The 21,469-nt window shown below is 35.8% G+C and overlaps 1 protein-coding gene across 1 annotated transcript in view; it reads left to right on the top strand.

The window, feature by feature from the left end:
- The window catches only part of LOC105383971 (titin homolog), a 132,642-nt gene that overhangs the window by 65,796 nt on the left and 45,377 nt on the right, over positions 1-21,469 (top strand). Inside the window, exons 2-3 of the mRNA XM_038111121.2 lie at positions 7,754-7,825; positions 16,313-16,431. Coding sequence (XP_037967049.2) covers positions 16,362-16,431 — 70 coding nt within the window. The 5' untranslated portion in view covers positions 7,754-7,825; positions 16,313-16,361. The remainder of the gene's footprint in view (positions 1-7,753; positions 7,826-16,312; positions 16,432-21,469) is intronic.

Below are 21,469 nucleotides of genomic sequence, written 5' to 3'. Positions count from 1 at the left end.
CGGGTCTCCTATTTACGCCGTATTTCGCGTCCAGCGTCACGCCGTAGGCCGCGTCACGATGCTCACTATAGAAATGTACTGATGCGGTCTCCCTCGCACGCCGACGTTGGCGCGTAGACGTAGTGAGCATCGTGACGCGGCCTACGGCGTGACGCTGGACGCGACCTGCGGCGTAAATAGGATAGGAGACCCGGGCCTTAGATGGATAGATAAAGCGTTCATTTGATCCACTTTCATACATACACAACAAATCACAATGGCAGATAGGTATACATAGTTGTACTTATAACTAAATAGTAGCTATGATAAAGACAGGTTACCCAACGATTTGTTTTGTTGTCGGCAGCTTTTTTATCACTCACTCAGTCGGTCTTGGTACTCTTGGTAGAATACCAGCACTGTGATCAATCATAGCATTATGCTGAGCCAGAAAGCTTTGTCGAATAATGATAAATACCTACTTATATAAAATTGCTTGTCTTTATATTAATGTCATTTGTTTAAGTATGTAATCTCAGTCTTAATGTAATCTTTCTGTGTAACATGTGTCTGTATTGTACAAAAGTATGTTTTTTTCAATCTATCTATCTACCTGCAAGATTCATGCAGTTTATAACCTCTAACTGCCAGTTTCTATATCTCTATCTATCCATAACTGGTAGTTACTTTCATACGATTTTGACATAATCAGAAGTAACAATCTGTCAAAATCGTTTGAAAGTAACTACCAGTTATAGATAGATATAGTTATAGAAACTGGCAGTAAGAACCCCCTTTCTATACGATTTTTGATAAAGTACGTGTAATCAAATACTCGCTACCCGTGTCCTTGGGTCGTTCGGGAATTGACTACAAGGACAGGATAAGGAGTTATTACATTAACGCTCGTTCACAAATTTCGTAAATAGCTATATTGGATCGACGGCGTGGAAAGGTTTTTTGCAAGCTTATGGATAAGCTATACTGATTCTTAGAAAAGAATGGGATAACGTAGCAATATTTAAAATGGCAGATTTTCTAATCAGATCAGATTGCCTAATTTTTATAAAATACATGATTGAAATTTAGAATTTATGTTAACAATTGAAGTCTTCTTACAAATAGAAACTAATTTTCATATAGGTATATCAGAGTGTTCTAGTATATTCTAATAAACACTATCATCTAGGTAATATAGCTTATAAAGTCGATACAGACCTGCTGATAATACTGATTAGTTGTGGTTCAGTGGTCTAATCATCATGTAAACTATAATCTACATAAATTACCCATACCTAGTTGGATTATGATTCAGATATTTTTTATTGTTTATTATATTGATATTTTCTATTTTTACCCGATGTTTGATTTCTGTTGCTGTGCAGCTGTCAAACGTATCAAATATATTTTTATGAATCTGAATTATTACATAAATATCGTTATCTATCTACTACATAACAGTATTATGTTACATAATAGGTATTACGCAGGTATAATAACATATATCTAAATCCGCCCACCCATTTAAAAATATTTTCATAAAATTGCAAAACAAAGAGATTTCATTAGGTTCCCGTTTAAATTTTAGTTGAAGTTTATGAGGAATTAAATATTATTATCATCACAAGGTAGGTATTTAAAATTCATCCCAAGTTTCATATCATTTTAACATTCGCTGAAATAACATTATAACTAAAATTTATTGGTATTTCATAGTTTAATAACACAACATTTGCATTGCATATGATAACTGTAACGCTGTGGGCCATCAATAATTATAATGTTATTTAATTTGTGTGTGCTGAATTTAAGGTAGTGATTTCATACTTAAGTATAATAAATGGTTTGTAGGTTATGAGTTACATTGTAATTACAGGTAGACTTTTATAATTTATAACATAATAGGTAGGTAATGTATAAGTTTAATCATTTCTAAAATAAGTCGTGGTGGTGTTACGAAAATATTTATTTAATAAGTGTAAGATAATGCAACACTGAAAGCCGCTAAAATCTTGAACGACTGAGCTGATTTTGATACAGTATGTCTAAGAACACTCGGGGTAATATATCACCTATGACCCAAAAAAACAAATCGAAAAATCTGTTGAGCCATTTGGGAGCTACGCTACCACAGGCACATACACAGACATGTTTAACTTATAACACCCCTCTTTTGGTAGTGGGTTACAAAGATGACTACCCTTTCCGGGATTACAGTCGTGAGCATATTATTATGAATGGATTTCTAAAAGGATAATCGTCAGACCGATTCACCTAGGCCGAAGACAGAGTATTAAGCCATGATTTCAAAAGGAAGGATACGCCCGTCAGAACGTTTTGTGAAAATCAAATGACACCCGCGTGCTGGTCCTAATTCATACAAATTATGACAGATTTATGAGATTTTAGGGCCAACGCGAGCGTGTCATTTTCTAGAACGGTTGGGCCTGTCCTTACGCTAGTAATATATAGTCAATGGTCTTAGGCCTCTCTTTAGGAAAGGTTTTTCTGTTATCTCGTAAAGATTCACTTGAATTCATGGTTACAACACTACTCCGGAATAAGCCGCCGTTTTTGATCAAAGACTTATTTTCATCGGTTCAAAAAAGTAAAATGAAAACTGCAGTTTAATTCTATCTCTATGCGTTTATATTTTGCATAACTATCGAATGCACATCCGATAAATTGGCTTTTAGCAAGCTCATAGATGGTTCGACGCGCTGGAAACAAATAACGATCGGGGAACAATAAAACAAAACACTGGCTGGCTGGCGTCAAACGTCCAATAGCCAATCGTGGTTCGTGCGTGAAAAAAAAAACTTTTATTTTCTTACGCTAACCATAAATAGCGTTGCAATTGCAAGTTTTGAAGTACAGGTTAGTTTTTGACCATATGGGTCCCATAATCAATCGTCATTCTAAGCGACTTTAGTACATACCTAAACAGATAAATTCCAAAATCATTATGAGTAGTTAAATAGGTGTTTATTATTGAATTTATTGATCTCTTTGTCGTACGAATCTCAAATAAACTTTTTAGCGCCCTTGAAAAATCCTGTTTCGTATCGAGACTCACACATTTCTCTGCATAATACCGCAATGCGTAGAGGTTCAGAGGGTCACTCTATATAACGAAAAACTAAGTTCCAGAACGCTGTTGCGCGAGCCACGACTCTATATCGTTTTATTAAACGTGCCGATTGCACGACAGCTCTCGTTCGTTCGCTTTTCGTCAGTATAGATAGAGTAACCCCCGGGGTTCTGTAAGCTGAGCCCGCTCGCCAAAATATATTATTCGCTATCACTCTCTCGGGAGTGGAACTCCACTCACTTGCAATGAAACACTATTGGAACTTAAATTATTATCTTTGCGTCGACTGTGGGTGTCGAAATGCGAAATGAATGCACAATTTCGGTGAAATACCCACTGAATAATGTAATGTATTTACAATTTGTTAGTGACTGGTGAAAGTGTGATTTATAAAAATACTTTACAAAAACGTCTGTCGAAGTAGTAGTCATTCAAAGCTGTGTCTTATCGATCTTTGTGTTTTTGAAGTTCGCTACAATAATAATATGTCGAAGTATTGTACCGTTGAAAATCAGTTGACAACTCAAAAGTTTTGGATTAATAGTTGATTTTTCAATGCGTAGATAAAAGTTATATTACGAATAATTTTATTCTAATGCTTACGCGTCAGAATGTTTGACGACAACGAACTTTATCACCCTTAATTTATATAAAGATAAGTTATAATAATATTTTTTCGAAAAATCTACAGTCAAAGTCGCCTCTTTCTGAAAACTTGATAAATGTAGATGTATAGTATGTTTTTTTATAAATTTTACTTTGTATACCATCGGGTGTGTTTTAAGGCAAAGAATATGGTTTCTTGGATAAAGTTGTAGTTTTTGCGCTTCACTAACGTTTGCATTTCTTAGGTTTCAAAAAATATATAGGTAGTTTCCATTGTGATGAATAAAACAACCAGCAAAATTCAAATCCGTTATATCGCGGTCATTTAACCCCTTATTCATAAAAAAGTTAGTGGACGCTTTAGAGCTATTGAACTGTTTTGTCACTCTCTGTCAAAGAACAAATTGTTCTCTGTCAGAGAGGGACAGAACAGTTCAATAGCTAAAGCGTTTATTAACTTTTTTACGAATAAAAGGATAGTCCTTTTCCTTTTAGGAGCTAATTTGGTGCTATTGTCACAGGAACTTTTTCATAGCTGGCGAGTGTATAAGTGCAGAAAACATTATTGGTACCAGACTAGTGAGTAAAGAATAGTTTTAACTGAAATAAAAAGTCTTTCGGATGTACACTAAGTATAAGATGAGTATAAGCGTGCATATTTTATAACACCATTTTCTCTTACTCTTAGCAGGTGATAAATTGTGTTAGAAGTTGTAAGAAAAATATTATGTTCTTGGAAATACAAATACAAATTCAGTTTTGTGCCGGTACAATCTTATGTTTGTTGTGATAAAACTCACTGTTTTCCAAATGTATGTGATAAGAAAAGTTTTTATAATATCGATAGTAATATTGAAAAATATTCTATGTCATAAAAAAAGATTTTAGGTTTTTTTCTGTGAATCCATAGTTTTGGCAATGCCGATGAAGTGGACTACTGAATGCGTTGCGTCCGTTTCGTACGATGCCTAAAGGTAGACGTTTACCTTTAGGGCTTGTACACAAAACTGCGTTGCGACGTCGCATCGCAAAAATCTGCGACTGTTTTTGACAGTTTTTCAGGGCAAATGCTTGATTACTGACGCAGGTTCTTGCGATGCGACGTCGCAACGCAGTTTTGTGTACAAGCCCTTAGACAGTGTACTAATTATACTTCTAACGCTGCGTCTTTCAAACACCCAAAATTCACAAGTACCTACCTATATTTTATAGGTATTTGTTTTATAAAGATGGGATGTATGTATGTTTGTATGTATGTAAATAATAGTATGTAGGTATTTTAGTTAGAATATGTAACTTATGTAAGTACTTATTTATGTAGCTATAGTATTAGCCTTATTAGTATTAGGTATGATAAGTAGGTATAATTTGTCACTTTGTTTCCGCAATATATAAGGTTGCCTGTAAGAGATTGCTCTCAGCGATAAGGCCGCCTATTGTACATTAGTTCTAGTCTATAAGTATGTTTTACCTGCGTGAAGTTAGCAGTCTAAAGTTAGCAGCCTATGAATATGCGACCAAATTAAGATGGTCACTTCACTCATCCTGTTCTTATTCAATTAAAACGTATGCAAAGGCTTACGTTGTGTATAGTAGTAGTACTATATGCTAATAAAAATTTAATACAAACCAATATTGTCAAAATTACCATAATTCTAACTTATTTAAATTAAAGTCAGCAGCCTAAATGGTCCATTTGTATGGAGACACCTGGAAGTTGTCCAGATGCCAGCATCTCACCTGGTTTATTTTGTGTGTTGTTTCATAAGAAAAGGCTGACAGAAGTTTCATTAACATTGAAAGAGGATAGCAGGGGTAGCCGGGCCACTTTATAACTGATTTTGGTGAAAAATCGTCATTTTGTATGGAGACACCTGGAAGTTGTCCAGATGCCAGCATCTCACCTGGTTTATTTTGTGTTTTGTATCATAAGAAAAGGCTGACAGAAGTTTCATCAACATTGAAAGAGGATAACAGGGGTAACGGGACGAAAGAATGAAATAAAAAGTTAGCAGCCTAAATGGTGATGCTGGCATCTGGACGACTTCCAGGTGCCCCCATACAAATTCACCATTTAGGCTGCTAACTTTTTATTTCATTCTTTCGTCCCGTTACCCATGTTATCATCTTTCAATGTTGATGAAGCTACTGTCAGCCTTTTCTTATGAAACAACACACAAAATAAACTAGGTGAGATGCTGGCATCTGGACAACTTCCAGGTGTCTCCATACAAAATGACGATTTTCCACCAAAATCAGTTATAAAATGGCCCGGCTACCCCTGCTTTTCTCTTTCAATGTTGATGAAACATCTGTCAGCCTTTTCTTATGAAACAACACACAAAATAAACTAGGTGAAATGCTGGCATCTGGACGACTTCCAGGTGCCCCCATACAAATTCACCATTTAGGCTGGTAACTTTTTATTTCATTCTTTTGTCCCGTTACCCCTGTTATCCTCTTTCAATGTTGATGAAGCTTCTGTCAGCCTTTTCTTATAAAACAACACAAAAAATAAACTAGGTGAGATGCTGGCATCTGGACAACTTCCAGGTGTCTCCATACAAAATGACGATTTTCCACCAAAATCAGTTATAAAATGGCCCGGCTACCCCTGCTATCCTCTTTCAATGTTGATGAAACTTCTGTCAGCCTTTGTTTATGGGAATATACACAAAATAAACTAGGTGAGATGCTGGCATCTGGACGAGTTCCAGGTGCCCCCATACAAAGTCACCATTTAGGCTGCTAACTTTTTATTTCATTCTTTCGTCCCGTTACCCCTGTTATCCTCTTTCAATGTTGAAGAAGCTTCTGTCAGCCTTTTCTTATGAAACAACACACAAAATAAACTAGGTGAGATGCTGGCATCTGGACAACTTCCAGGTGTCTCCATACAAAATGACGATTTTCCACCAAAATCAGTTATAAAATGGCCCGGCTACCCCTGCTATCCTCTTTCAATGTTGATGAAACTTCTGTCAGCCTTTGTTTATGGGAATATACACAAAATTAACTAGGTGAGATGCTGGCATCTGGACGACTTCCAGGTGCACCCATACAAATTCACCATTTAGGCTGCTAACTTTTTATTTCATTCTTTCGTCCCGTTACCCCTGTTATCCTCTTTCAATGTTGAAGAAGCTTCTGTCAGCCTTTTCTTATGAAACAACACACAAAATAAACTAGGTGAGATGCTGGCATCTGGACAACTTCTAGGTGTCTCCATACAAAATGACGATTTTCCACCAAAATCAGTTATAAAATGGCCCGGCTACCCCTGCTATCCTCTTTCAATGTTGATGAAACTTCTGTCAGCCTTTGTTTATGGGAATATACACAAAATAAACTAGGTGAGATGCTGGCATCTGGACGACTTCCAGGTGCCCCCATACAAATTCACCATTTAGGCTGCTAACTTTTTATTTCATTCTTTCGTCCCGTTACCCCTGTTATCCTCTTTCAATGTTGATGAAACTTCTGTCAGCCTTTTCTTATGATACAAAACACAAAATAAACCAGGTGAGATGCTGGCATCTGGACAACTTCCAGGTGTCTCCATACAAAATGACGATTTTTCACCAAAATCAGTTATAAAGTGGCCCGGCTACCCCTGCTATCCTCTTTCAATGTTAATGAAACTTCTGTCAGCCTTTTTTTATGAAACAACACACAAAATAAACCAGGTGAGATGCTGGCATCTGGACAACTTCCAGGTGTCTCCATACAAATGGACCATTTAGGCTGCTGACTTTAATTTAAATAAGTTAGAATTATGGTAATTTTGACAATATTGGTTTGTATTAAATTTTTATTAGCATATAGTACTACTACTATACACAACGTAAGCCTTTGCATACGTTTTAATTGAATAAGAACAGGATGAGTGAAGTGACCATCTTAATTTGGTCGCATATTCATAGGCTGCTAACTTTAGGCTGCTAACTTCACGCAGGTGTATGTTTTTTGTATGTCTGATTTATGTGGTGTTCAATAAAGCGATATTCTATTCTATTCTATTTTTTAATACGAGTAAGTACCAATATTTACATTACATTATTTTCTCCATTGTTACAGAAAGCTAGCGGTCCACCCACCCACTGCAGTTATTATCGTAATAAAGGCGACGGATACATTCACGATAAAATGGTGAGCAGAACTGGGCAAAATTTACATTTTCATTGCCCTCAAATGGACAAACTCGAAATATATCTGCATAAAAATCTGCTTCTATGGATGATACCGTCATATTTTATGCAAAACTAAAATATGCAAAGCATACCACATTCTCGACCCAACACGGGGATAATTTTGCTGCCGTCTACTCACAATTCATAAATAAAGATGCTTCTTGACTTTGTAAGAACGAGATTGCTTGTGTTTGAGAAATAATTTGTTCTTTTTAGGCATCCGTAGAGGAAGGGCAAAATACAGAACCGTTATTTTATTTATTATATATGTCGCAGGCAACTTGTTTAATCTCCTGTTTGATTGAACCACTAGCCCGTTCATTGGATGGCGCTGTTCAGTTGTATGACTAGGCCGAACGTTGATTGTACAAGCGTCACAAAACGTCCAACTAGTTAGCTGACTTAAAATCAGTCAGGTGGTGAATAAAACAAATATGGCGTCTAACAGCTAACAGCTGACAGAAAAAGCACCTATATTGTTAGTTTTTTGCAAATAAATTAGCTTTAAAGTGCGTTATTTGTGTTAAAATAGTGTGACAACATGGATTTGCCTGTTATTATGCCGCGGGCGGATAGTTTCAAAGAAAAAAAGTGGCGAAACTGGATAATTATGAACAACAATATGAAGGTACGTTTATTGTTATTGTTTAGTTAATTTGTGAGATGAGAGCTTTGTAACATAGTCTTTTTGTTGACTCTTGTCTTGTGATGTTCACCCTAACCAGACATTACAAAGTTGCTATACTATATCCCATTCAACGACTTCGCTGAATGACGTTCAGTCAAGACGTCGAACGTTACAATCAACGACTTGACGAGTTGTCCTTTAGTCATACAACTGAATAGCGCCATCCAATGAACGGGCTAGTGGTTCAATCAAACAGGAGATTAAACCAGTTGCCTGCGACATATACATAACTTATATGATTTAATATCAAAAATAATAGGCAATTTTAACAGATCGTAAAAAAATACACTCCATAATGAAAGTTGCGCGGGACGTCATTGAAAAAATTCCATCCTGCATGTATAAATAAGTCAAGCCACAGTCAGCCACAAAACCGTTTATTTGACTCACTAGTAATATAGGTAATATATGTCAATGATTGGACCATTTTCCTTATGATCCATATATCTTTCACATTAGGTTTATTTATGCCAAACTTTATGATTTTTGCATGATCAAAACGCATTCGTTCACTCTTTTCTACTCAAAAGTTCATTCATTTCCTAATGAGCACAGAGTAAATATGTTGAACTTGTCATTTCTATGTCCAAAAAAGTTTTGTGCAACAGCTTTAAAATAATGGAATCATTAGTGGTAATTACATAATAGCTAATGTGACATTTTAAAGAGGCTTTCTGCAAATGAGTGTAAGATAACTATACCTGGATCTTTTATTCGACGGAATTCTGACATTTCAAAAGTGATGCTACTTAAAAAGCTCTTAACCGAAAAAAGGAAAAATTTGGATCCATTTCTGGGCAATAAAAAAATAAAATGACAGATAATGTATGGAATTCATATTAATTACTTTATTTTATTCTTTAGCTGGCATCACTTCCTACTAAATTCAGGGATAGTAAACCTTTTTAATCGATTTCAAAAAAAGATTCTTTATTCGGTACATACTTGTATGTACTTATGTAAGATTATTGGGACTGCACAACAAATAAATATACTTGCAAAATTTTATAGATGTATATGTTTATAATGTTTGTCCACGCATATCTCCGAAACGATTGAACCAATTGCCACTATTAATTTTTTTAATGGCTTACATTGAGCAGTCTAAGTATCATCATAATCGGTTAGTATTAATAATGATTAGATATTCTATTCTATTCTCTTTGGGGATGTAAGTACCTGCACCTGGCTCTCTCGAGTGGAACCTTTGTGCATATCCACAGGGTCTTAACTGCCTTCCTAAGCTTGGACCATTTCCCACCACGCTGGTCCACCGCGGGTTGGTGGGTGCACATATCTAGATGTGCTAGATCTAGATATGCAGGTTTCCTCACGATGTTTTCCTTCACCGTAAGAGCGATGGTATACATTAATAATGTCCTCCTAGCCGAATTTCGACCACGGCGGCCAATCTCAATTGAGATCAGCCATCTACGCAGGAGTAGATTATAGTGCCCAAGTGTGTGCGCAGTACACAGGAGCACTCTCTGTTCCATCACTCTCATAGCCCAATGGGACGGATTGACCGACACGACTGGAGAGAGCTAGGCGCAGGACCGACTGCTTTACATGCCCATCCGACAGCATGGATCGTTTCACTGTTTCGGACATCAGGTGATCAGCCTTCTATGTCCTATAACCAAACTTAGAACCACAATTTAGAAACACAAATTGATGGTCCACCCGGGAATCGAACCCGGGACCTCTGGGTCATGAAGCGAAGCTTCTACCACTAGACCACAGAGGTATACATTGTACTTAAGTTAAAAGAACTCATTGGTACATGCCAGCGCCGGGATTCGAACCCGCATCTCTTGCGTGAGAAGCGGGCGCTTACCCGACAGAGCTACCACCGCTCTTACTATTATTTAATGATCGATTAGATATTTTAATAATCAATTATATTTTTTCTTTATTTATTAATTTATACTTTAATTAAGTATATTATTTTTGTGATGTAAAGGGACGTAATTATTACTCACCGTAGGTAGGTATATCCCCTTTTAATTTGGAGCGCCGCACTTAATAAAATGGATAGGTACATTCACTAACAAATAAAATGTATAGAGTAGTTTAGACTTAGATGTTCAGGGGGGTCACTCTCTAAATCGACGAACGAACGAACAAGAATTGTCACGCAATCAGCACGCTTAATACAACGAGATAGAGCCGAGCTCTTGTTCGTTTGATTTTGGTAGTGGCCGTCCAGACTCGTATTGAAAAAAGGGCTCAGCCAAAAAAGGTTTGTGATCTCTGACATGTCAAAAGTAGATAACTGTCAGAATTCCGTCGAATAAAAGATCCAGGTATATACTTGTCTTATACCTATCATTATTTTCCGTCATCTTATTACTTTGCAAAGCACCTCAATTGACCTGGAAAACGAAAGAGAATTTCTTGAAAAATACCATTTTAATTCAGTGTTAATGATACTTTTCGTGCTTTCCGCGTCTTAATGTTCAATAAAGCAACGGTTTCCAAAGGAAATGCCAAATATGCTAACGAAAGCCGAAAGAAGTTCCGAGAATACAAGTATAGTCTCTGCGTTTCATAAATGACCCGTGGGGTTATCACCATCGAACATTAGCAATTCAATAAATAAATTAACAATCCTAAGCTCCAATTTCTCCATAGTCGGTTAGATCGTAACCAGAGAAAGGTTGATCAATTATACGTCATCTCCATATTAAATTCTTGACAGATGTGTCAAAAGTCAAGCAATAATCCCTGGTTATGCTCTAACACACTATGGATAAATTGGCACTATAGAAGCGTCGTCGCTCGGTTGTCAAATGTATCGCACATAAATATAGTGCCACAAACTTATCTGTTCCGGTGACAGCGAACTAAATTGATCCATATCTCATTACTTACTAATGAATTGTAGGTATATTTTAAAACATTAGATGGGTTTATTAACACCGCAAGAGCGAAATAACAATACGAGCAAACTTAAAATCTTATAGAATTAAGAAATATTAGAGATGTATTTGAGCTGTCACCGGAACAGATAAGTTTGTGGCACTATACCTATGTATGGATTTGACAGATATTTAACAGTGCTTATGGATTGGTAAATGCTAATGTACGGTGGTGGTAAGCCCACTGATATTTAGTTGCCGTCTCTACAGGCGAGAGAATGTCGACGAGATGACTTTTCGCTATATTATCGCAGTGTGGAGACACCGTCTATGGGAGTATAAATATAGAAATGCGTGGCACGACGATAGTATCATCGAGATTTCCTCGCCTGTGGAGACAACCCCTTATATATACGTATATATATATAGTATACATCCGGCACACACTGGACAATCATACTGACGCTATTCTGACCTGCTAATCCTCTAGCCTAAGAGTCAAACCCTAGACCAGCTCTTATAACACCTACACGTTAAGAAGATCTTGAATAGCAACATTAACATCGCTATAAAATTAATGAAACAAATTCATTTTGATTCCGACCTCGTTCCGTGTCCATACTCGAGCATTTGGACTTGGGCCAAGGCTTGTCCTGGCAAATATGATTTTATCCTTAACAACGATACAAGATCATTTTTGTATATTGTGAGCGTATTTACTAGCTGGAGTAGAGGCAACCCTAATATGATTTGGCTGGTCCAGTTGCGGGCGAACGTTGAAAATGTGGAGTATGAATGAAGATGAAGACTAAGGTCTGTAAACCATGATTCTAATATACTATATAAGGCAATTGCTGCAAATTTTTGATTAGCGGAATAATACCTACATATAAATATAAAGAATATTTATAAATGACGAACAATTTGTTGTACAATTACAATTTGCTAGAAAGCAATTATTTGTATTTTTCGTTTGTAATCTGTATAAATATGGTGATTATTGGTGACTCCAATTTCGCACTTGATAATATCAACCTCTCTTGTTAAACGATAATTCAGCAAGCCACAGCGAAACGCTGCATTCCATAACTAAGCTAATTTTAATTACTTATCTTAATATTCTCAAACGAGATGGCAATGTATACATTAATCTAGTCTTAATCATAAGTATTTTTCCTTACAAAACAAATGCAATTTTATAAATTTGGTACATGTTACAGAAAAGTACCCATCTAACCTATTTTGTAAGTGTATTATAACATGTACTGTTGATGTGCCATATTAAATAAATAAATAAATAAATAAATTTTGGTAATGCATTTTGGTAACAAAGTTCATGAATATTATAAATACACACGAGTATAAAACAAACATTAAACATAGTTTTTTTTCCAGTATACTTACCTACGATCTCTGTATGCATCTGACGTCATTTCGCTTTCGTGTCAGGATAAACCGTTGAAATTGCCCTCCTACCCCTCCCCCCCTATCCTTTGACAATACTGGCTGGTTCGACGACAAAAGACTACTTCGATATCGTACGTTTTTAAAAATAGGTTCGTAAACTTTTCCAATATCGTATGCTAAATGCGGAAGGCGACAGAGCAAAAAAGTGGACGCCAATATGGCGAGAGTTAATTTGAAACGTATGTAGAAAAAGTTAATTTAATTTTTTCTATACCACGCGCTCTTACGGTGAAGGAAAACATCGAGTGACACACATCTAAATTTAGCACGTCATCTAGATGATTTTTATTGTATTTTAGCTTAGCTATTACTTAGCTATTGCTATCAGTCTGTTTTGTGTGCCTCAATAGTTATATAAAATTAAAATACTGTAACTAATTAGGTCTTTTTGCAAAAAAAAATATTTTCTACCACTTATTCACCCGAATCAAATACGCAAAAGGAAGTAGATAAAAGATCTGTGGTTAAATATACTGCGCTTGGAATTCCAAGCCACATATATATAAAATTCTTCGGTAAAGGTTTTCTGTCCCTTGTCACTTTGCACTGAGAAAAGCACCAAATTACTCTTTAACGGGAAAGGATAGCTTAAAGACGCCTTCTGCAACATTGAAGTACATTTAACAGAGCATCAGGATGTTACCAACTAAAAACAATAATCTTTTGTTCAAATTTAAATTCAATGTTTGAAAAAATTGGAATCTTTTGGTGTCAGCATTTTGTGAGTGGAACTATTTCATTGCCCCGGAGTGTACTATCGGCGGTCTCGCTATCATAGTTTTTAGTAGCTACTTACCATGTCACTTGTAGGTTTTCAATAAAGACTACTAAACTACTATGCAAGTTCAAATATCGGTCCTGAAGGCCTAGCATGGTGCGCAAGACGCGCATGTCAAGAAGTGACAATAGCTTTCCGTCGCACTCGCTCTGAAAGGCTAGCACGGGGCGCATTCTTACATTACAGGTTTTTACCTAGTTTGAGTATCAGGGGACATATTATTCATGCATATAGCTTACAGCCTGCTTGTTAACTTTGTTTTTTGTAATTAAGTTTAAGTTTGGCTATGAAATAAAATTATTAATTTAAGACGTGACAAAAGTTTTGCATTGCGCTCACTCACATCGCACAAGCCAAAGAGCGAGCGCGACGGAGAACTTTTGTCACGTGTTGCGTTTTCTAAGTGCAAGTGCTTTGCGTCGCACTCACTCACATCGCGCAGCCTCAAGAGCGAGCGCGACGGAAAACTTTTGTCACGCTTGGTACTAGAGTACAAATTTAATATTTAAAACATGTAATTTAAAACTTGTAATTACTTCCATCAAAGCGCTCGTATCTATAATAAAATAAACAAACAACTCGTTATTTACTCCCACAACAAGCACGATTGTAAAAATATAGTCACCGAATTTCTTTTAAAACTAAGTTACGATGATACTGAAAACTTGCTCAAACCTTGGCTCTAACAGTAACAATTATTGTTTTATTACCTATATTTTATGTAAATTTAGTCATGCTTCAATCCTTCCTTGGATTTTTTTTAGTTTAAATTTTAGTACCTACCTATATTTCGGCTGTCCAATTTCAAAACACAGTAACAGCCAAGAGACAAAATGTTCAGGAGAGCCAAAAAACGTTTTTGTCCCTTCATTTCAATGCCCTGGTAAAACTATGATACATATCTAAATGAATGTAACCTTAAAAGAACCGGCAGAACCTAGGCTTTACTTACAATACTATTTCATTTAAATATGACTAATATTGTTGCTGTTATGCACAAAAGAAAACACTAACTAGGTTTTCTCACCCTAAAACCGCCCTCACTGACCATTTTATAACCTAGTAAGAGCCATTATAGTGTGATTTAAGACAAGTAAAGTATATTGAAATTGCAATAATAACGTTTATTTATATGTTTTTTATTTTTTTATATGTTTTGGATCCTTCACATAATATAAATCAAATTTTGCAGCACTTTTACACGACCGCACTAAGTAATAGCTGAAATACCGGCATATTTTTAAGTTTTATCTAAATGAACCAAATCGCCATATTAAGAAGGCATGTCTGACACGAACATTATTTATAGCTGCCTTAAATTAGACAATATTTCCTAAATTTTGAGCTAAAACAATGTTTGAATTTTTTACAATGTTTGAATTTTTTTTGGTTTATGCAAAATAGGGCTAGTAGAAAGGTTCTGTCGAGAAAGGTCTCTATGGCTTTTATAAAGAAGACAAAATTTCCTTATGTTCTACTTTTAATTCACCTCTCTAGGTCTCATTGGTTCAAAGATACAGGTTCTGAAATATCTGATATTTTTTCGAAAAAAGTGTTTGTAATAATGTATGCCATTTGTGACTTACTAAAATTAACGGGCAAAAATTGACCTTTGCTGACCATTTCAAAACCTAGTAAGCGCCATTGACAATTTTAATACCTAGTAAGTCATTTTCACTTACTGTGTTTTAAAATGGTTGGTGGCTCTTACTGTGTTTTAAAATGGTTTTCGTGGCATTTTTGATTTCGCAGGGTGGAGTTACTAGGTTTTTAGAAATTTTATTTTCGTTTCCAAGCCGTTTTTTGATATTCTGACAATGCAGGAATGTGCGGAATCGCCTAAAATAATGTATAAATCAAAGACCCGTTTTTTTTTAAAGTTGGCGCTTACTGTGTTTTGAAATTGGACAGCCGATTTCACATTATTATAATTAGCTCATATTTTGTTAATCTTTTAATTACTATTGCATTGAAAATTTTAATAACTCGCACACGAACAGGCAACTAAATAATGTAAGTATCCCTAAGATACAGGCTCTTGCCTAGTTTAGGAGATACTCATGCTATTTTAAGTGTACTTAATGATATAAAACGCCTTTACCTATGAAAATTACCTATGTAAGTGCGCTAATGTACTTATTATTATTAATTTCAATTTTTTTAAAATCATATTTAAAATTAAATTAAAAGATTATTGTTATTAATGAATTTTATAGTTAAATGTATTTTAATTTTATAAGTTTTTATAGCCTTTATATTTTTGCTTAAATATAAAATGTATCTTTATAATAAGTTTTTATATGAATAAATTATTTTTATTATTATATTTCTGATTTTATTCAGCTCGGTTGTTAACCGGTATTAATAATGCACACGGGCCTAAGCCAAGTGCGCATCATGTTGGGAAGTTGTTGATGGTAAAGATGGATTGTTATGTTGGGTTGGGTCATTTTGTAAGAATTTCCGGACTATTCTGCATGTGTTTAATATGGCTGCTTTTTGTAATGTAATGTAGGTGTATGCGGGTAGTTGCAAAGATCTCAGAGATTGATGTAGCTGTTTTGGTATGACCCCTGTAGTTGATAATACAATCGGTATTATCGACGCCGATTCTAAGCGCCACATTCTAGTTATTATTATTATTTGTTGCAGAAGCAGAGAAGAAGTGACAGATGATTCATATGGCTCCCGAGTCCTCCTGATGATGATGAGTGCGACAGCCGCACTGTTGTTCTGCTCACTCCTGGGTGTTATATCGCCGCAAATACCAGGTAATAATAATAAGAATATATACAGGACATTATATATACAGGATATATATTTCATATCCGGTAAACCTAGGTCTCAAGATAGATATACCTACAGGGTCTCCCAAAAATCAGCGTCAGACCTTGGAGTTCTGATAGGACAACTCAGGAGTGACCAGCTGCAAGGAGTCATATAGCGATATTCTGATCAATCATGTGCTGGCCTATGAGCCCTCTGAGGGATGACGTTAATTTTGAGATAATATCCTGCAAGATAGATACTTGAAACCCGATTTACCGGATAACAAAATATAGAATAGAATAGAATAGAATAGAATATAGCTTTATTGAACACCACATAAATCAGACATACAAAAAACATACTTATAGACTAGAACTAATGTTCAATAGGCGGCCTTATTGCTGAGAGCGATCTCTTACAGTTATACAAAAATCTGACCAGGTTGGAAATCAAACCCAGGGTCCTCCAGCAAACTAACGACGGCAATTCGTCGCTGTACAAATAGTATGACGTAATAGGTTGCAAACCGTATCACCATTTTGAAACGAGCATTTTTTGTATTCAATTAATCTTCCAGAACGCAGCGTAAACATCATAGCATACAATTGATTTTTAATTGCATCTGATTCCCAGAATTCATAATAACATCACTATGTCGTCCATCATACTTAATTATAATTTAAACTTGCAACCGCTTTAAAAAAAAAGCGTGCAACGCATCCGCTAGTCTCGGAAAATACAGTTCCAAGAAAAAACACCGCCTTAGTCTAGAAGCGCGAAAGAATTACTCTTTTATCTTCCAATGATGACCTACTTTGGTAGGAAGATCATTTTCCTTCATTACTCCCTTTTTTAAATAAGATGTTGAGCCCTGGACTGCTTGGGAAGGCTTGGTCGGCAAATTGCTTATTTATTCGCTTTCCGGTACTCAGTGAAATGTAAATTGGGCTTTAACATTTGCTTCGGTAAACAATGACCTCTGTTTTCTGACGAAGATATTTCATACGGGATATTCGGGAGCAAAGAAAAAGTTGCTCGTACAAAATTCCGACACCAAAATGAAATTGCCCGTAAGTGTAAATTAGCCATTAGTCGTGTGCCGGATAAGAACTTCCAAAACGGCGTTGTTAAGCACAGACCAAAAGTAAAAGTCATATTTTAACTGCCAATTTCTCCATAGTCGGTTACCTAACCGACAGGGATTGATTTATAAATTCATGAGAGATGACTGTGTCAAAAGTCAGCCACTGGTTATGCTCTAACCGTCTATGGAGAAATTAGCATTTTTATTATTATTATTATTATTATTTTTAACTTACATACTTAATAAATGATTTCAATGATGGTATGTGTGTATGGGAGTTCCCATACCGTGGATTTCCTTTATTCGAATCCAGCATTGATGTCAGACTCAGGGGCGCTTAATTCGCATAACCAAGCATAAGCCAACCGCATACGGGGACTCTTGAGGGTCACTTTAGCTTCAGAAAAACTAAGTTTCCTCCTGCTATAATCACTCGTGTATTTCATTTTCATTTTATTTATTTGTTACAATACAGCGAGTTATCAACTATTACTACTAGATAACAAAATGTTCTTAGTATTTATACAGGGTAACACAACAAATTTATAACTTAATCACAGTAGGTAGGTACTGAAAACTATCAGGGGCTTAAAGGGCATGTATCTCGTTGTATTAAACATACCGATTGCATAATCAGCTCTATTCTATTAACCTGCAGATGGCCCTCATATCTAGATGTGCTAAATCTAGATTTATATATTATATTATGCAGATTTCCTCATAATAGCGCCAGTATACATTGTACTTAAATTCCAAAGAACTCATTGGTACCTACATGTCAGCGCCGGGATTCGAACCCACATCTCTGGCTTGAAAAGCGGGCGCTTAACCCGACTGAGGTACTACCGCTCTGCATATCAGATGTTATTCGTTTGTTATTTGTCAAGCTAGTGACGGTTCAAGTACAGTCATGCAAAAGTCGATAGGCACTGTCGACAGTAAAAAAGTATCCTTTAATACGTGCGGTGTAAGAGCTACAATAAAGTAAAAAATATATTTGTATAAGTTACGAAATGACTGAGCATGTTCCTGGTAAAATTAAAGATGATGTTATTAATAATTGTTTCCGGTTCAAAGAATGTAATAAAACGGGATTGGATGGTACCTACTTAAATGTAGATATTTCGCAGTAAATTTTATATTTTCCAGATTTTAATTATGTTTATTAATAATTTGACTTTTAAAATAAATTCAATCTGTGAATTGACAACTACTATGTTATAACAGTATTCGTGTTTTCATATGGAGTGTTGTTAAATTGTCTGTCAAAACTTTCATGATAGTTTCCGTTATAGATGCCGCTTTTTATGCGAAAAAAACGTAAACTTATAGTTCCCGCGAGCTTCGCTTCGCCTTAAAAAATAATTCGTGGGAATTCTGAGATAAAAAGCAGCATATTTGTTAATCCAGAGTGTCAGCTAACTCCATATCAAATTTCTTTAAATGGGTTCAGCCGTTTTGACGTGAAGAAGTAACAAACAAACACACTCACAAACTTTCACCTTTATAATTTTAGTAGGATAAACTGTCAAACCTGTACTAAAACCTGAGATCACAAAAGAAAACCAAACCTTTTTTCGTTTTCGTAAACTGCAATAGGGAATATGCCTGTGATTCAAATAAAGGTCTAATACATAAGAATTATGCCTCCATCAATAATACCTATAGGTTCTATAATAAAGCGATGTAAAACTATCGAATAAGAATACACACATCTTAGAAATGGTTAAGTTTCGGATAATGCATTATAGGGTTCAATCGACTGGAAATGCCTTCCTCTATCACCTCCTGAAAGGATCAGGTCTTCTTACCAATAACCCTGTATATATAAAAAAAAAAAAAATACATGCACATTCCCTATTCCCGTACTAGAGGCCCCGACAGTACATTACGGTGACAATTATGGAGATAGGCCACGTGCCTGTGATCGCATTAGACCGCTAAACCGCAGCTAATCAATATTATCAGAGATACTGTGTGCACCGGCGAAGCAATATTAGTGTATTCATTATTGTTATTATAACAATATGCTGATATTGCAAGTAATCTAGATTGCACGGCTGATAGTGTTGTACTGGTAGCAAAAGAGATTAGTAGTTAGTCAACTTCTTGCATCACTTCAGTAGGTTTTACATGAAAGTGTTTACATGAAACATCCATACAAATTTTCGTTTTTTAATTAAGTAGGTATTAGAAGGATAGGATTTCGTTTTGTAATCTTTGATCGAAAATCAGGTTAGTTTTAAGTTGAAAGTGTGTGTGTGTGTCTGTGAATGCGTGCATCTGTCTGTGGTAGCGTAGCTCCCAAAAGGTTTAACCAATTTCCATTGCGTTTTTAGGGTCAAAGGTAATATTAGGTGCCCCGAGTCATATTTTATCGAAATCTGTTCAGCTATTCACAAGTTATGCTACTTTAGAGATTTTAACGCTGGTTACGTATGTATGTAATGTATTTATTTAGGTATCATAATGTGTATATTTATATTGTACAGGTATACCTATATTAATATTTCCGTTAAGTACTCAATATAGACCATCTTCTATCGTCAAAGCCTTAAGGGCCCGTACAGGGTGACGTGCCGCGCCAATTTTGGGTTTTCAATGCTCTTCACACAGCACACGCAGTGACACGCACACATGTAAGTTTGCACAGTGGGTCGATAAACTTTTACTCGCCAACTTTATTGACAATTATGTTCAAGTACATTTTGGGTGATTTTAGGGTAAGTAAGTATAATTCTTACTTACACTGGTAGGCACCAGGAAAGAGTAGAAATTAATAGGGGTGCCACTTTACTCTATAGTCGGAACCCGATTAGCTTTCTCAAACAAATGTGGTATTTACTTGTAGAAAGGTAACTAAAAGTATTAAAGTGTAGATAATAAGTTTCGGGCATCCTCCAGCCAACTGAACCCCGACGACAAAGCAAAGTAAATACATAGTGTCGCAAAAGGGCTATACTAAGCCAAAAGGGGATGACTCAAGGGGTCATTCTGAACAACTTTTGTTCTACGAGATTTGCAAATTCGCGAAAAAAAATATTCGTTTTCCATGGTAAAAAGTCACATGTCCAACAAAGTTTCTATGAAAAAGGTTTTTTTTTGTTAATTTCCAAAACTCGTAGAGCAAAAGTTCAGAATGACCCCCTGTCTTACTCCTTTTTACCCTACTGCCGAAGGAGGAGGGTAAAGTTTTTTGATTGTATGTATGTATATATGTATGTTTGTCTGTTTCTTTGTTCCCTCCTGTAGCCTAAACGGCTTGATAGATTTTGATGTATGAGGTATTGTTAGAAGCGTATTGATGGCGCGATGGCTATAGGCTATGTGACGTTCCATTAAAATGTACATAGCGCCCTCTTGAGGACATAACGTGATGATCGAAAAAATAATAATTCAACTTTGCCGTGTAAGGTATCAAATGAAAGGACTTGATTTTCACATTACATAAATATGCATATTGAAGGTATTTAAATAACAACACCAAAATTATTGAAATAAAAAATGATCATGAACTACCTACCGACGTAAAATTTCATAAAATAAAAACAACTAAAAAGTTACAAATAAAAAAATACAATTATAAAAAACTAAAAACCTGACTGTACGCTAAAAACATGAAAACGAGTCCCAATGTTAATGGAAAGTATCGCAGGCGGGGACCAACTTGACCGCCACTCAAGGCCGTTTTCTAAGTAACATTCAGCTAAATGGTGAACCCTCTGCTGGTATAATTTGTTTATATACCGCTTTTTCAATACCTGTAAGTACGTTTTTGGCAGCATAATATTTTTACTTAATTTTAGGGTTTCGAACGTCAAAAGAAAAAAAGCAACCGTTATAGGATCTCTTTGTTGTCCGTCTGTCTGACTGACTGTCTGTCACCGCCCTTTTTCTCAGAAACGGGTAAAGATATCAAGCTTATATTTCGCATAGATGGGGAGTACCCCAAAAAA

This window comes from Plutella xylostella, chromosome 28 (assembly GCF_932276165.1).
Source record: "Plutella xylostella chromosome 28, ilPluXylo3.1, whole genome shotgun sequence".
In the NCBI taxonomy this organism is placed as follows: Eukaryota; Metazoa; Arthropoda; class Insecta; order Lepidoptera; family Plutellidae; genus Plutella; species Plutella xylostella.
Note: the sequence above shows the minus strand (reverse complement) of the source record. Positions and strands in the feature narration are given on the sequence as shown.